The sequence below is a fragment of the Balaenoptera physalus genome (genome assembly GCF_965194825.1).
Source record: "Balaenoptera physalus genome assembly, chromosome: 2".
Classification (NCBI taxonomy): Eukaryota; Metazoa; Chordata; class Mammalia; order Artiodactyla; family Balaenopteridae; genus Balaenoptera; species Balaenoptera physalus.
In genome coordinates this window covers 29044822-29063632 of record NC_138883.1, presented here as the reverse complement: position 1 = coordinate 29063632, position 18811 = coordinate 29044822, and the positions used below count along the sequence as shown (strand labels likewise).

General features: G+C 38.7%; 2 protein-coding genes across 6 annotated transcripts in view; one reads left to right on the top strand and one right to left on the bottom strand.

Moving 5' to 3' along the window:
- The window catches only part of HEATR4 (HEAT repeat containing 4), a 231879-nt gene extending 215373 nt beyond the window's left edge, over positions 1 to 16506 (bottom strand). The window contains exon 1 of one of the 2 annotated variants that reach the window (XM_082451581.1): positions 16372 to 16506. The gene's annotated coding sequence lies outside the window, so the exon portion shown is untranslated. Of the gene's footprint in view, positions 1 to 16338 lie in introns of both variants that reach the window. The other variant, XM_082451582.1, reaches the window with a different exon arrangement.
- Positions 7240 to 18811, top strand: part of LOC309655894 (peroxisomal succinyl-coenzyme A thioesterase-like) — a 38378-nt gene continuing 26806 nt past the window's right edge. For 2 of the 4 annotated variants that reach the window (XR_014261044.1, XM_082451816.1), the window contains exons 1-2: positions 7248 to 16998; positions 17860 to 18062. Coding sequence is in view for 3 of the 4 variants with exons in the window: in XM_082451816.1 (XP_082307942.1) it covers positions 16542 to 16998; positions 17860 to 18062 (660 nt within the window). In the remaining variant the exon portion in view is untranslated. Of the gene's footprint in view, positions 16999 to 17437; positions 17484 to 17859; positions 18063 to 18811 lie in introns of those variants that run through there. The other 2 variants (XM_082451818.1, XM_082451820.1) reach the window with 2 other exon arrangements.

Sequence of the window (18811 nt, the reverse complement as noted above, 5' to 3'; positions counted from 1 at the left end):
TGAAATACTGTGTGCTTAATTTCTTCTTGTTTCCTAACATGTTTTTTTCTAATGGCAAATTCTGAGTTCAAATCTAAAACACAAGAGTCTTCTAAAAGTTAACCTCTAAATTCCTTAATTGGTCCCACTAATAGTCATAATTCTTATTAGTCCCATATCTTCCTTCTCTAAATTCTAAAAAATTCCTTTCTTGTTCTAACTTCAAGAAAGCCACCAATACCGTAATGGGTCTCCTCCACTGCTCTCAGGGATGTTGTCAAGTGCTTACCCAGCAAACATTACCCCTCCTCCTGGTATAAGACTTCCTGATTTTCTTTCAGGAATTGGCCATCCTCTGCAGCTATGGGCATCAGGGAAAGCTAACTCCACCCTGATGGCAAGGGCAATGATGGTCATCCCTGTTGGGTTTAAGTCAATCTCAACATTCCATCCAGGGGAAAGTATGTAATTTAGGTGACATACTTGGAATTCTGGATTTTTTCCCTCCCATTAAACATGAACGAAGATGCAGGAAGCCCCAGTTATTCCAGCAGTCACCATGTGACACTGTGATTGATTGTCAGAGCAGACAGAAGGAAATCGTTCTTGGTGTCATCATTGAGCTATCGGATCAATCAGATATGAAGCCAGACCTATTCCTCACTTTCTATCAAATAAATTTCCTTATATTTTTTTTTTCAAGAGAACATTACCTCATTTAATCTTTTTTTTTTTTTTTTTTTTTTTATTTTTGGCTGTGTTGGGTCTTCGTTTCTGTGCGAGGGCTTTCTCTAGTTGTGGCAAGAGGGGGCCACTCTTCATCGCGGTGCGCGGGCCTCACTATCGCGGCCTCTCTTGTTGTGGAGCACAGGCTCCAGACGCGCAGGCTCAGTAGTTGTGGTTCACGGGCCCAGTTGCTCTGTGGCATGTGGGATCCTCCCAGACCAGGGCTCGAACCCGTGTCTCCTGCATTAGCAGGCAGATTCTCAACCACTGCGTCACCAGGGAAGCCCGAATTTTCTTATATTTTTAAAGGCTTTATTTTTTTGAGCATGTTTAGGTTCACACTAAATTGAGAAGGACAGAAATTTCCCATACACCCCCTTCCCCCACGTATGCACAACCTCCCTCACCATCAACATCCCACACCAGAACGCTACATTTATTACAATTGATGATGCTACATTGACCCATTATTATTACCCAAAGTCCCTATTTTACATTAGGGTTACCTCTTGGTGGTGTACATTCTATGGGTTTGGACAAATGTATCATAACATGAATCTACCCTTATTGTACCATACAAAATAGTTTCACTGCCCTAAAAATCCTCTGTGCTTCACCTATTCAACCCTCCCTCCCTCCAACCTCTGGCAACCACTGATCTTTTTACTGTCTCCATGTTTTACCTTTTCCAGAATGTCACAGTGTTGGAATCATACAGAATGCAGCCTTTTTAGATTGGTGTCTTTCACTTAGTAATATGCATTTAAGGCTCCTCCATGTCTTTTCATAGCTTGATAGCTCATTTTCTTTTTATTGCTGAATAATATTCCACTGTCTGGAAGTACCAAAGCTTGTTTATCCATTCACCTACTGAAGGACATCTTGGTTGCACCCAAGTTTTGTCACTCTCCTCACATTTTGAAGCAAGTTAGGCACCAGTCTTCACTAGCTCTTATTTAAGCCTTGACTTATGGATCCAGGCTTTTTTCTATGATGTAGCTTTGCCAACTGGAACATCTGCAGTGGCTTCCAAAATTAGCATGGAAAAGAAAGAATATAGGGAATCATGTTTTATGACCATCCCAGGGGGTATCATTTTTGTCCTCACCCCACTGGTAGAACTTAGTCATCTAAACCTACAGAACTACAGAGGAGGCTGGGAAATATTATCCTGTTTTCCAGGAAACAGAAATAAACTGGTAGTGTTAATTAATTTAAAAGTGCATTCAGGATGGTTGTGGCATTCAGAACCAGTCAGACTCCTGCAAACACATCATAACTGAGCTACAGGCCCCTGGGACACTTAGCCCCGGGTAATACCTGAGACCACACTCAATAAAATGTGAAGAATCTGGTTAGGGAAGCTTTCTACTGTTAAGTATATAGGCTTAAAATCTCCACAATAGACAGGGGATGGGGGTGGGGGGAGGTGGACAGGAGAAAAGGCAGCTCTGACCAAGGAGGGGACTATACTAAATAAATATCTCCAGTTTAAGGAAAAAGGAATAAAGTCCTCCTTTTTTAATAGGACAGGGAGGTTGTCCCCAGTGAGTCAGCATGTTCAGTGACCTGAAATTAAGCCTGATAGTGACATTCACACACCCCACACACTTATATAGAACCTACAGTCACTTCCCATTCAGGAGGAGGCTGCTGGGGCAAAAAACTTCTACAACTGCAGAAGAAACATGCAAGCTATGTAAATCAGTGAGTCTAACCCTTCATTTGTGAATATAAATGGACCATGAGGAAAAACCAACAGCATGAACCATAAGGACCACATTGAGCAAATAGGACCACTGACCCAAGAATAAACACAGATTATCCAGGGAATCATATACAACTTAGAAAAAACTCTCACTGATATCCTCAGATATGATATTTGAGAATATTTTATCAGAAAAGAAGAAAAAGTTGCAAGTTTTAAAAATCAGAGAAAAAGAATTTATTGGAAATTACAAATATGATTGCTGAGATACACAGTTCAGTAGATGAGCTGAAAAACAAAATGGACACGACTAATAGCCAAATTAGGGATTCGGAAGGAAGACTTAAAATCTCTCACAATTTGCTGAAGTCAGAGGTGGGAAATGTGTGAGAAAAAATTAAGGCATAGAAGATTGTAACACACACTCTGCTCTACTAGCAGCAATAGTCTTGGTTTTGGATTAACAAATTTACAAAACAGAATAGGCTTCACCCAGCACCAAGTTTACTTAGATTTAAGAATTCAGAATAAGAGAAGACACAGCCACAGTATAAAGTCATTATGCACTCAGGATGCATGTGGTCACACAAGATGAGGCTGAGTATATGTAGACAACTTCTGGCTTCAGATTAAAAGGCTCTATACAGAAATGAAGAGAAAGCCGTTAAAAATGTCCAATTGTGTATTGAAGAATTAACACTACCAAACAAGAGGGCTGGTCATTACCCTTGGCTACTAGAAGGTGATCTCTAGGCTTCTGGAATGTTATGCCTGAAAGCAGTATCTTTGCTCGGGGGCCTTGGGTCACACTGGATGATTTAGGGTGGGGGCTGCCCACACCTTAGGGTAGGGACTGGCCACACCAGAAAGACCAATAGTGTGATTTAGAGCGGGGGCTTTGGGTGTCAGTCCACCTGCAGACTGAAGACTGAGATCAACCATGTGGACAATCAATCAATCATGCCTACGTAATGGAGCCCCAATACAACTGAACAGTGGGGTTCAGGTGAACCTCCTGGTTGTGCAAATTACTGCACATCAAGGCCAGGAGAGTAACACGTGTTGACCTCACAAGAGAAAACAACATAAGCTCCATGTTAGGAACATGCCTGGACTCTGCCCTGTACACGTCTTCCCTTGGCTGATTTTCATCTGTATCTTTCCTTGTAGTTAAGTCATAACCAGGGATATGGTAGCTTTCATTGTGTTCTGTGAGTCCTTCTAGGAGAATTATTGAAACTGTGGGTAGTTTTGGGAACCCTTGCCTCACCCAAACTTACTATTGGTGTCAAAAGTGAGGGTGATCTTTTTAAAAAACTGTTCCCTCTAACTTTGTAGTTCATCCCAAACTCCTTGCACCAATCATAATGAAGTGGATAATTTATCTTTTCTTTGGCTGCCTAGCATCTGAACCCCCTTTCTAAGTTAGTCCAGTTTCCTTAGTCTTATGAGACTTGCTGGGATACAGAGCCCAACTATCACAACAGAATTTAGAAACAGCATTAAGGTTAGAGATGGTTGGTAGTGACAGAAAATCCCCCCAAAAGTGGGTTAAACAAGATAGAATTAATTTCTCCTTCACAAAAATTGCAGGTAAGGGGCACAGGGCAAGGATTATTTTCTACAGTGTCAGGCACCCAAGCTCTGCTGTCCTTACTAAGTAGCTTCCACATCATGGTATAAGGAAAGCTAGCTGCTCCAGCTCCAGCTATCATGTACGATTCCAGCCGACAGGAAGAAGAAAGGGGCAGGGGAAGGGCACACTATCTCCCTTGAGAATACGTTCCCAAACTTTCACATTCTATCTGCCTCTCTGCTATTGGTCAGAACTTTGTTACATGACCACATCAAGCTGCAAGGGAGGTAGGGAAATATAGTCTTTATTCCTGGTAGTCACGTACTCATAAAATATGCAATCCAGCAAGACGTCAGAATAGTCACAGACATTTATATACCTAACAATATAGTTTTAAATACATAAAGCAAACATTTTAGATATACGATAAGAAACTTAAAGTTCTACAATAATCATATACGTATTTAAACTCTCAGAAACTGACAGATGTAAGGTAAACAATAAGTAAATCTCTGTATATAATATGAACTACATAAATAATAAATTTGATAAGATAGAGCAAGAAAGAGAGTAGGGAACTTTGCTCCCAACAGACAGATAATACATATTCTTTTCAAATACTATTGGAATATTTATAGAAGTTGACAATGTACAAAACATTAAAAAATTCAACAAAGTCTCAATAGTAGAAATGATGCAGACTTTATTCTCTAAATACTACACAAGGAAATCAGAAATAAACAAAAAGTTACAATCCACTTGGAGCATTAACACCTTTCTGGGAGAGATGAAAAGTGGAAGTTTAAACACTTGGGAAAACACAGGGGTTGCTAATACCTCTATCTTCTAAAGTCATAGATTTAATTGAAAGGTGATGAAACAAGAAATAAAGACTTAAATATATTATTTAAAATTATAAATGAAACCAAAAGAAGAGCCAAAAATACTAATACATTTATCAAAAACTGGGAGGAAGAAGAAAGAGTAAGTAGAATGTTCATGAGACAGTGAACAATTCTAAAATGAAAAAATTAAGAAATAGAGAAAGAGGGCTTCCCTGGTGGCACAGCGGTTAAGAACCCGCCTGCCAATGCAAGGAACACGGGTTTGAGCCCTGGTCCGGGAAGATCCCACATGCCGCAGAGCAACTAAGCCTGTGCGTCACAACTACTGGGCCTGTGCTCTAGAGCCCACAAGCCACAACTAGTGAGCCAGCATGCCACAATACTGAAATCCGCGCACCTAGAGCCCATGCTCCACAACAAGAGAAGCCACCCAATGAGAAGCTTGTGCACCGCAACGAAGAGTAGCCCCCGCTCTCCACAACCAGAGAAAGCCCATGCACAGCAACAAAGACCCAATGCAACCATAAATAAATAAATAAATAAATAAATAAATAAATAAATAAATAAATAAATAAATGAAATAGAGAAAGAGGCATAGTGTCTAATATAATGGAGGTAACCATAAAAAGAAGTGAAAACAGAAAATAGAGATAGTTAAAAGAGGTTGCTCAATGAACATGAGACTTTGTGACAGAGGAGGGGAGGAAAAGAAGACTTCTGATTTGCATTTTAAGTTATTTCCTATGCTTATACTTATTACAATGTGGAAATTACTTCAGAAAAAATTAAAAATTTCAATTTATACAAAAGCTGCTTCTAAATAACTTGGATTAAAAAGGAGCTAAAGGAAGCTAAAAACTATCTTTAAGTTATGATGAAACAATAATGAAAATAGTTAACCCTTGAATATCAAGAGTTTGAACTGCATGGGTCCATTTATACATGGCATTTTTCAATAAACCCACTCTTGGTTGAATCTGTGGATGCAGAACCACAGACAAAGATGGAAAGCTATAAAGTTATACTCAGATTTTTGACTGCATGGGGGGTTGGTACCCCTAAAGCCTGAGGTGTTCAAGGGTCAACAGTACTGCATATAAAACCATCACACATGTAGCCATATTGGTGTTCAGAGGAAAAGTATAGCCCTAAATAAACTTATTAGTATAAAACAAAAACAAAACAGAAGAACTAATCATTCAACTCAATAAATTTTTTAAAATGTAACCTTATCAATGAAAGAAAGAAGGCACTGATAAAAAATAAAAGCAGACACTAAAGACATAGAAACAGGAAGCAACAATAATATGAAAAATGAAAAGGGTGATCAGAGTTAAAGTACAATCAGCCCTCCAAATACATGAGTTCTGCATCTGTGGATTCAACCAACTGCAGATCAAAACTATTCAGGAAAAAAAAATTCCAGAAAGTTCCCAAAAGCTAAACTTGAATTTGCCATGTGCAGGTAACTATTTACATAGCTTTCACATTGTATTTACAACTAATTGTATTATATTAAGTATTATAAATAATCTAGAGATGATTTAAACTATATGGGAGAATATTCATAGGTTATATGCAAATACTATTCCATTTTATATAAGGGCTTGAGCATCTGCAGATTTGGGTATCCTTGGGGGTCCTGAAACCAACTGGATACTGAGGGACAAGTGTATTCTATGGTCTTTGTCATATTTGAGAGAAAGATAAAGATACTAACTGTCCACTCTGTTAACATTTCAAGAGTAGTCATTAAATTAACAGTTACCTTTTCAAAAATTCAAAAGTAACTACTAAGAGAAAAGAATGTTTAATTACAAATGAATAGAAGAGAACCCAATAAAAAAAGGAAAACCTCATCAAATCCAAAAGAGGGCAAGAAAGAAATACAAAAGAAGCATAGAGAAAGTACACAATAAAATGGTAGAAATATCTGAATATATCAGTAATCACAATAATTATCTATGGATCAAACTTCCCTGTTAACGTCAGTGGCTTGTGAGACTGGATTTTTTTAAAAATTAGCGGGCTTCCCTGGTGGCGCAGTGGTTGAGAGTCTGCCTGCCAATGCAGGGGACACGGGTTCGAGCCCTGGTCTGGGAAGATCCCACATGCCGCGGAGCAACTGGGCCCGTGAGCCACAACTACTGAGCCTGCGCGTCTGGAGCCTGTGCTCCACAGCAAGAGAGGCCGCGATAGTGAGGGGCCCGCGCACCGCGATGAAGAGTGACCCCCGCTTGCCACAACTGGAGAAAGCCCTCGCACAGAAACGAAGACCCAACACAGCCATAAATAAATAAATAAATAAATAAATAATAATAATAATAAAAGGGTACCATTCACATTAAAAAAAAAAAAAAAAAAAAATTAGCTGTGGCCATTACTTGGAGATATACCAACTACTTAAAAATGTTTTTTAAAAAATTAAAAAGGGAAAACAGAAAAGTCACATCAGGCAAATACTAACAAAAAATAAAACTTGTGTTGCTGTATTAACATCAGTCCAAATGAGCTCAAAGCAAACAAGTATTATTATAGGTAAAGGAGACCATGATGATTTTTTAAAAGTTCAATTCACCAAAAAGATATAGCAACTCTAAACTTGTTGCACTTAATAAGATCACTTCAAAATATAAAGGATAAAAGTATTTGAAGAAAATACAGGAAATTTATCTTCTAAATCTGAGAGCATTTATGTTTGGGTTTTCTCAAAAGCAGATCCTAAAACTACAAAACATTGCTGAATAAAAATAATGAAGACCTAAGAAATGGAAAGACATCCCATTTCATGGATCAAAAGACTTAATATTAAGTCTGAGTTAACTTAGTCTATGTTAAGATGGCAGTACTCCCTATTATGGGCTGAATTGTGGCTCCCCAAAATTCATATGTTGAAGTTCAAATCCCTAGTACAACAGAATGTGACTGTATTTGAAAATAAGGCCTTTAAAGAGGTAATTAAGGTAGATGAGGTCATATGCGTGGCCCATAGTCCAATATGACTGGTGTCCTTATAATAAGAGGAGATTAGGATACAAATATGTATGAGAAAACACCATGTGCAGATACAAGGAGAAGATGGTCATCCACAAGCCAAGGAGAGAGTCCTGGAACAGACTCTTCCCTCATGACCCCCAGGAAAAAAGAAACTGCTGACACCTTGATCTTGATTTCTAGCCTCCAAAATTGTGAGAAAATAAATTTCTGTTGTTATAGCCACCCTATCTGTGGCTGGCAGACCTGGCAAACTAACATGCTCTGCAAATTGATCTACAGATTCAATGCAATCTCCATCAAAATTCCAGCTGGCTTCTTTGCATAAACTGATAAGTTGATCTTAAAATTCCTATGGAAACTCAAGAAACCCATAATCTTGACAAAAAAGAATAAAACTGGAAGACTCACAATTCCCAATTTTAAAACTTACTAGAAAGCAACAGTAATTAAAACAATGTGATACATACATAAGGACAGACGAAAAGATCAATGGAATAGAAATGAGATTCCAGAAATAAATCCTTACATTTACAGTCAGTTGGTTTTTGACAAGAAAATTCAAGGGAGAAAGAATGGTCTTTTCAACAAATTGTGTTGACACAACAGGATATCCATATGTAAAGAATGAATTTCAATCCTACCTCACAGCAAACACAAAAATTAACTCGAAATGGATCAAAGACATAAATGTAAGAGCTAAAACTACAGAATTCTTAGAAGAAAATATAGAAGTAAATCTCTGTAACCTTGGATTAGATAATGGTTTGACATCAAAGTATAAGCAACAAAAGAAAAAATAAATGAATTGGACATCAAAATTGAAAACCTTTATGCATCAAAGGATACCATTAAAAAATTGAAAAGACAGCTCACAGAATGGTAAGAAATATTTCCAAATCACATATATGTTAGTGACTTGTATCTAGAATATATAAAGAACTTTTAAAATTCAGTACTAAAAAGCAGCAAGGGAAAAGCAACTAGTAACATACAAGAGAACTCCCATAAAAATGTCACCTGACTTTTCAGCAGAAATATGCAGACCAGAAGGGAACAGCATGATATATTTAAAATGATGAAAGGAAAAAACCTACAATCAAGAATACCCAGCAAGGTCATCACTCAGATTTGAAGGAGAGATAAAGAGTTTTAAAGACAAGAAAAAACTATAAAAGTTCAGGACCACTAAACTACTTTAGAAAATAATGTTAAAAAAAACTTCTCTAAGTAGAAAAGAATAGGCCACAACTAGAAATGTTAAAAGTATGAAAGAAAAAATGTCATTTGTAAAGGCACAGTAAATGTACAAGTTCAACCACTAATAAAGCAAGGTTAAAAGACAAAGTAGTCAAATCACCTAATATATCCACAATAAGTAGTTAAGATACACACAAAACAAAAGGATATAAAATATGATGTCACAAACAGTAAACAGTGGGGTGAGGTGGGGAGAGTAAAAATGCAGAGTGGTTAAAATGTGTCTGAAATTAAGAGATCAGAAACTTAAAATAATCACATATATATGTAGATTTCTATAAATAAACCTCCTGGCCCACACAAACAAAATTCTATAAGAGATACACACACACACAAAAGAAAGGAATCTAAACATAACACTAAATATAGTCATCAAATCACAAAGGAAGAGAGAAAGAAGAAACGAAAAACAACTACAAAAACCAACCAGAATACAATTAACAAAATGGCAATAAGTACACACCTATCAATAATTACTTTAAATGTAAATGGACTAAATGCTCCAATCAGAATACATAGAGCAGCTGAATGGGTAAAAAACAAGGATACAAAGGATCATACAAGATAACTACAATAATATGCCAATAAAATGGGCAACGTATAAGAACTGGATATATTCCTAGGAAATACAATCTCCCAAGGCTGAATCAGGAAGAAATAGAATATATAAACAGACTGATTACCAATAATGAAATAGAGTCAGTAATAAAAATTTTACCAAATAGTAAACAAAAGTTAACACCTATCATTCTCAAACTATTCCAAAAAATTGAAAAGTTCAAAGTAAACGTTTCCGAACACATTCTACAGGCCAGTATCACCCTGTTAAAACCAGACAAAGACACCACCAAAAAAAAAAAGAAAAAGAAAAGCCACTATGGCTGATGAACATAGATGTAAATATCCCAAACAAAATATTAGCAGGCTGAAGTCAATGACACATTAAAAAGATCATACACCACAATCAAGTGGGATTTATCCTAGGGATGCAAGGACAGGTCAGTATCAACAAATCAATCAATGTGATATCCCACATTAATAAATTGAAATAAAAATGACATGATCATCTCAATATATGCAGGAAAACCTTTTCTCTCAACATCCATTTATGATAAAAACTCTCAACAATGTAGGTATAGAGGGAACATACCTCAGCATAACAAAAACCATATATGACAAGCTGCAGCTAATGCTGCGTCATACTCATGTATGACGCAACATCATACTCATGTACAATGCAACATCATACTCATGTATAATGTAACAGCATACTCAATGTTCAAAAGCTGAAAGCTTTTCTTCTAAGATCAGGAAACAAGACAAGGATGCCAACTCTTTCCACTTTTATTCAACACAGTATTGGAATTCCTAGCTACAGCAATCAGACAAGAAAAAGAAATAAAAGGCATCCAAACTGGAAAGAAAGAAGTAAAACTCACTGTTTGCAGATGACATGATACTATATACAGAAAACTGTAAAGACGCCACCAAAAAAACTATTAGAACTTACAATTAAATTCAGTAAAAACAGTTTCAGGATACAAAATAATTTGGGGATTGACATGTACACACTGCTATATTTAAAATAGATAACCAGGACTTCCGTGGTGGCACAGTGGTTAAAAATCCACCTGCCAATGCAGGGGACACGGGTTCAAGCCCTGGTCAGGGAAGATCCCACATGCCACGGAGAAACTAAGCCCTTGAGCCACAACTACTGAGCCTGAGCTCTACAGCCCACGAGCCACAACTACTGAGCCCACGTGCCACAACTACTGAAGCCCGTGGCCTAGTGTCTGTACTCCGAAACAAGAGAAGCCACCGCAAGGAGAAGCCAGTGCACCACAACAAAGAGCAGCCCCTGCTCACTGCAACTAGAGAAAGCCCACGTGCAGCAACAAAGACCCAACGCAGCTAAAAATAAATAAATAAATAGATAGATAGATAGATAACCAACAAGGACCTACTGTATAGCACAGGGAACTCTGCTCAATATTCTTTAACAACCTAAATGGGAAAAGAATTTGAAAAAGAATAGATATATGTATACGTATAACTGAATCACTTTGCTGTACACCTGAAACTAACACAACATTGTTGATCAACTATACTCCAACATAAAATAAAAATTTAAAAATTAATATACAGAAATCTGTTGCTGGGCTTCCCTGGTGGTGCAGTGGTTGAGAATCCACCTGCCAATGCAGGGGACACAGGTTCGATCCCTGGTCCGGGAAGATCCCACATGCCGCGGAGCAACTAAGCCCATGAGCCACAACTACTGAGCCTGTGCTCTAGAGCCTGTGAGCCACAACTACTGAGCCCGCGTGCCACACACTGCAACAAAGAGTAGCTCCCGCTCGCCGCAACTAGAGAAAGCCTGTATGCAGCAATGAAGACCCAACACAGCCAAAAATAATAAATAAATTTTTTTAAAAAAGAAATCTGTTGCTTTTCTATACACTAACAACAAACTATTAGAAAGAGAAATGTAAAAACAATCCCAGTTACAACTGCATCAAAAAGAATAAAATACATGGTAATAAATTTAATCAAAGACATGAAAGACCTATATTCTGAAAACCATAAGACATTGAGGAAATAAATTGAAAATGATAAAAATAAATACAAATAAATACAGTGCTCATGGATTGGAAGAATTAATATCTTCATTTTTAAAAATTTTTATTGGAGTACAGTTGATTTACAATGTTGTGTTAGTTTCAGGTACTTTTTAAAAATAATTAATATCCTTAAAATGTCCGTACTACCCAAAACAATCTGCAGATTCACTGCAATCTATCAAAATATCAATGGCATTTTTCACAAAACTAGAACAAATAATCCTAAACTTTTTATGGAAATACAAAAGACCCTAAATAGCCAAAGCAATGTTGAACAAGTAGAACAAAGGTGGAGGTATCATGCGCCCTGATTTTAAACTAAACTACAAAGCTACAGTCATCAAAACAGCATGGTACTGGCATAAAAATACACACATAGATCAATGAAACAGAAGAGAAAGCCCAGGAATAAACTCATGCTTATGTGGTCAATTTACCTATGACAGAGGATGCAAGAATATACAGTGGGAAAAGACAATCTATTCAATAAATGGTATTGGAAAAACTGGTCAGCTACCTGCAGAAGAATCAAACTGGACTACTTTCTCACACCATATACAATAATAAACTCAAAATGGATTAAAGACTTAAACATAATACCTGAAACCATAAAACTCCTGGAAGAAAACATAGACAGTATGCTCTTTGTTATTGGTCCTAGCAATTTTTTTTTATATGTCTCTTCACACAAGGGAAACAGAGCAAAAATAAACAAATGGAACTATATCAAATTAAAAAGCTTTTGCACAGAAAAGGAAATTATCAACAAAATGAAAAGGCACCCTATTGAATGGGAGAAGATATTTGCACACAATATATCTGATAAGGAGTTAACAGCCAAAATAGACAAAGAACTCATACAACACAACATGACAAAAACAAACAGCCTGATTAAAAAAAAAATGGGCAGAGGACTTGCATAGACATTTTTCCAAAGAAGACATACAGATACCCACCAGGCACATAAAAAAGATGCTCAACATCACTAGCCATCAGGGAAATGAAAATCAAACCCACAGTGAGATATCACCTCACACTTGCAGAATGGCCATTATCAAAAAGACAACAAATAACAAGTGCTGGCTTGAATGCAGAGAAAGTGAATCCTCATGTACCATTGGTGGGAATATAAGTTAGTGCAGCTGCTCTGGAAAACAGTATGGAGGTTCCTCAAAAATAAAAACAGAACACCCATATGATCCAGCAATTCCACTTCTGGGTGTTTTTTCCAAAGAAAACAAAAACACTAATTGAAAAAGATATATGCACCCCGATGTTCATTGTAGCAGGATTTATAATAAACAAGATATGGAAGCAACCTAAGTGCCCATGAATAGGTGAATGGATAAAGAAGACGTGATATATGCATGTGTATATGTATATGTATATATATACACACACACACACACACACATATTACTGAGCCATAAAAAAGATTGAAATCTTGTTACTTACAATACATGGATGGACCTAGAGGGTATTTTACTAAGTGAAATATATCAGACGGAGAAAGACAAATACCATATGATTTCACTTATATGTGGAATCTAAAAAACAAAACAAAACAAGACAGAAACAGACTCACAGATACAGAGAAGAAACAGGTGGTTGCCAAGGGGGAGGGGGTAGGTGGTTCAGTGAAAGAGGCGAGGGACATTAAGGTACACACTTTCATTACAAAATACTTGAGTCACAGGGATGAAATGTACAGCATGGGGAATATAGTCAATAATATTGTAATAACTTTGTATGGTGAGAGATGATAACTAGACCTATGTACATTTTGTAACGTACAGAAATACTGAGTGCCTATGTTGTGCACCTGGCACTAACATAATGTTGTAGGTCAATTATTCTTCAATGTTTAAAAAATGGGCAAAAGATATGGATACCTCACCAAAGAAGATATACGGATGACAAGCATATGAAAAGATGCTCAACATCATATGTCATTACAGAACTGCAAATTAAAATTAACAATGAGATATGACTACATACCTATTAAAATGACTGAACTCTAAAATACTGACAAAATTAAATGCTGGAGAGAATATGGAGCAAGAGGAACTCTCATTTGTTGCTGGTGAAAATGCAAAATGGTACAGCCACTTTGGAAGACAGTTACCTATTTTTAACAAAGCTAAACATAGCTTCAGCATATGATCCAGCAATCACTCTATTGTATAATACATCCATACAATAGAATGTTATTCAGCAATAAAAAGAAATGACATATCAGGCTTCAGAAAAACATGGAAGAGGCTTAGATGCATATTGCTAAGTGAAAGAAGCTAATATGAAAATGCTACATGCTGTATGACTCCAACTATATGATGTTCTGGCAAAACTACACCTAAAAATATCAGTGGTTACCTGGGGATGGGAGGAGGGGACGAACAGGTGAAGCACACAGAATTTTTAGGTCAATGAAATTATTCTGTATGATACTGTAGTGATGGATACATGACATTATGCATTTGTCAATTTTTACAGGCATACCTCCGAGATACTGCAGGTTTGGTTTCAGACCACTACAATAAAGCAAATCACACAAATTTTTATGTTTCCCAGGGCATATACAAGCTATGTCTACACTGTACTGTAGTCTATTAAATGTGCAATACCATTATGTCTTAAAAAAACAATGTATACACCTTAATTAAAAAATAATGCTGTTGAGAAAATAACGTTGATAGACTTGCTGGATGAAGGGTTGCCACAATCCTTCAATTTGTAAAATACTCAGTATCTGCAAAGAGCAATAAAAGGAGGTATGCCTATATAACCTAACTTAGACTTCGGTTAATAATAATGTATCAATATTGGTCCATCCACTGTAACAAATATGCCACACTAACGCAAAATATTAATAATAGGGAAAATTGTGTGGGAAGGGAAAGTGGGAATATGGGAATTCTCTATACTTTCTGTTGAATTTTACTGAAAAGTTAAAACTTTTTCAAAAATAATGCCTATTAGTATTTTAAAGATCAAAATTTATCTTAAACAAGTGGTTGAAGTGGGAAAATAATACAAAGTATGTAACTTTTTTATTTAAAAAAGCAAACAAACAACAACAAAAAGAATAGTACCATAGCGTGTTCACACTCCCCTATATGTACCTACTTTAAACCTTCAGAATCAAAATCTAGTTGGATGCACTCATCTTTGGGGGAAAGCAGCAAAAGAACAGAGAAGACTCTATCATTCACACTGTAAACGTTTCAGTATTGCTTACATCTGCTTTGGAAAATATGTTTTTTCCTTTAAAAAGAATTTAAAAAGCAGGATGCAAACCTATGGCAAATACCTCATGAGAAACAAAACACTGCATGGGCTCAATCTCTGCCTCTACGAAATCAAACATGACATTTTGCTTCCCAATATTCTTCTAAGACTTTCACATACACTATCACCTTTTATCTCCATATAGGAGACTTTCATCACGTTACACACAAGAACTCTTAAACCCCAAAAGATAAAAACTTACTTAAGACTTCAGAACTAGTCAGTGCTGAACTCAGAGGTAGAATTCTAATATATTTCACTGCAATGCTGCTGCTCACTGTTGAGTTCCATGTTTGGAGTTAAGTCATGGTTCTGACAGTTATTAGAGGCTAATCCTCAGCAGCTTAACATTTTCCAAGCCTCAGGTTCCTCCTTTCCAATATTTGAAAAATACTCCCAGTGTTTTATAAACTTGTTAAATTTTGTATGTATAACAGGTGGGACATTGCTAAAAGAGTAGCCATTACTATACTATATATAAAATGCTGGACATCCCTGAACATTATACCTATATTGCTTCTAACGTGACATTCAGAAGCTTGACATTTAGTATCTACTAAGGCCGAACATTCTTATTCTCTATAATACAGCAATTCCACTCCTAGGTATTCACTCCACTGAAACGCACATACATGTCCATCAAAATGGACACATGTTCACTGAATGCTCAGAGCACTATTCCTAAGAGTCCTAAACTGAGAACTACCAAATGTCCATAGGCAATAAAATCGTCAAATACATTTACGATCACAAAATGAAATACTATTTGGCAGTGATAATGAACAATCTACAACTACACCCAACAAAACGATGAATCTCACAAACGTAATGAATGTTGAGCGAAAGCAGACACTAAAAAAGGCACACTGAAGGATTCATCACCATAAAATGCAGAGTTGGGAAAAACTAGCCCGTTTTGTTGGACTCGGATAGAGCACCTTGGGGAAGGGAAAGTGACTGGAGCGGAAATGAGGGTGGCTTCTGGAGAAGTAATGATGTTTCTGGATCCTTGTGCTTGGTTACCCCAAGTATGTTCGGGTTGTGAAATTCATTAAAATACACACTTAGAATTTATTCACTTTTTGTGTGTGTATAACTCATTAAAAGTTAGGGGGAAAAAAGGTTGTCCTTTTCCATGGGGAGGCTGGAATTCTTGGTATTCTGCCTAAAGTCATTCAGCTCTGGTTTCACCACGAATCCATACCCAACAAGTTTCACTCCCACGAGGGAGAGGTTTGAGAAGAGGCGTATACGCGGGCGGGCTGGGCGCCACAGCCGGACAGCAGGACATCCCGGTACGCCCCGCCCTGGGCCTAGAGAACGACCTGGCGCTTTTACCTCAGACGAGTCGGGGACGCGGGGTCCACTGACCTGAAGCCCCAGGACGCCTCCTGAGGCGGCTCAGCCACGGACCTCTCTCGGCGCCAGGCGACGCCTGACCCCGTCGGGCCTCACGGCGCGATCCAACAGGCCTGAAGCAAAACTCCGCCAGCCGCCTGCGCTTTCACGCTGAGGGTCGGGACCGCGGCCGTGCGCCGGGGATGTCGGTGACAGTGACGCTGGAGCCGGCGGGCCGCTGCCGCTGGGACGAGCCGGTGCGCATCGCCGTGCGCGGCCTGGCCCCGGGGCAGCCGGTCACGCTGCGCGCGTCCCTGCGCGACGAGAAGGACGCGCTCTTCCGAGCCCACGCGCGCTACTGCGCCGACGCCCACGGCCAGCTGGACCTGGAGCGCGCACCCGCGCTGGGCGGCAGCTTCGCGGGGCTCGAGCCCATGGGGCTTATCTGGGCTCTGGAGCCCGAGAAGCCTTTTTGGCGGTTTCTGAAGCGGGACGTGCAGACGCCCTTCGCCGTGGAGCTGGAGGTGCTCGATGGCCACGACCCTGACGCCCAGTGGCTCCTGGGCCGCGCGGTGCACGAGCGCGACTTCCTGGCGCCCGGGGTGCGGCGCGAGCCCGTGCGCGCGGGCCGGGTGCGCGCCACGCTCTTCCTGCCGCCGGGTAAGGCTGGGGTGCTGGGACCTCGACAGCATGTTCCCTGGGCTGCCTTGGTTTCTGATACCGCCTCCCAGGGAATTTGGCTTGGGAGCACGGTCAGAGAAGCGGATGTTGACTAAATCAGCGACCTGACAGCCACATTGGAGGCTTTTGATATGTTCCGCACTGTGCTACGCGTTTTGCTTGCATTATCTCTTTTAATCTCTATACTATCCCAATGAGGTGGATACTGTTATTATGCAGATAAAAACAAAAGGACTGGATGGGGTCGGTAGGTTCACTTTGCTATTAATAACTACGCTACAGATCTCTACAGGCATCGGCTGATCGGTTTTACACTAAACGATGACGGTTAAAGGAATCTATTGCCATGTCTCCCTTCTGTAGTGTCCTGGGTACACTGGGCCCCTTACCCACTTTTTCATGTTCCTCTCTACCACAGATCACTTTTCAGACTTCACTGCCTTCCTCACCTGTAGCCTCGCCAGGTATTTCTTTTTCTTTCCTCTAAGTAAACATCTGAATCAAAAATAACGCCAAAGGTTGGTGCAACACAATATAAAGCTTTGTTTTCTTAACTCTGTGTCCAATCCTGTAACAGAACACTGCAATTCAACACTGTCTAAAAGGTGAAATTCCTCCTTCCATGATGCAGTCATTAGACTTTGTTACCCTCCCTTACAACTAAAGATTCTTAGAACCTTGGCGATAATTTGGAACTTGTATCCCTTGTCAATGATGACTCAGGAAACCGTTTCCTTTGATTCACGGGGAACCCACTAAATACTTTAGAAAGTTCTCTAAAAGGAAAGCAATTTCTTTAAATTATATAATACCTTCTGTTTATAATATTACCTCCTCTAGGACCAGGACCTTTCCCAGGGATCATTGACATCTTTGGTGTTGGAGGAGCCCTGTTGGAATATCGGGCCAGCCTTCTGGCTGGCCATGGCTTTGCCACGTTGGCTCTAGCTTATTGTGATTTTGAAGATCTTCCCAAGAAATTCGACACCATACACCTGGACTACTTTGAAGAAGCCCTGTGCTACATGCTTCAACACACCCAGGTTCTCCTAATGTCCTTTATCATTCTCTCTAGAACTACCTCCAGAGAGGGTGTCACTTTGCACTCACCTGTGCCAGGTGCATTGATGCTGCTCTATTCTTCTTTCACAGAAATTTCTTCTACTCCACTTTCTCTGTCAGATGGATTAATATTGCAGAATTCACTGTAAAATTCATGTGATATTTTATTTTAGGGAATTATGTAATAATATTAAAATTTCTTTTGCAAGTGGAGTTTCTAAATTTTTAGCTTTGTATGCTTTTTAATCTTTATTTTTCTGATAGCAGAGTATGTTCTCAGATTTTGATCAAAACTTGTCCACCCATTTCATAAGCTTAGAACCACTCAGTTGGACTCTGAAGTTTTACTTTGTTTCTATAAAGTTAATCATTTGTCAATATATAGTTAGATGGGGTCTGATGAAATATTCACTTCTTGGAACAGAATTTGGTTCCACACAGATGCCCAGGAACATTGATGCTTTAATTCAACCTGAATGAAGCTCTGAAATTGACAGGCTCCAATGACTCAGCATTCTCTAGTGGATGACTCTCTGGAAGTTTGCAACCAATTCCCAAATTTGCCAGTGAGTTTAAGATTTGTTTGCCATGTGTCCAGCAAGATAGTCTCTGCATGAAAAGAAACTCTGTCAGCTGAGGTTGAGTCTCTTGTGGCCAATTCACAAATTAAAGCTAGCAGCATCTCTAGTTGCATTTAGAAAAACATTTTTCTGTTGGGTAGGTTCTTGAC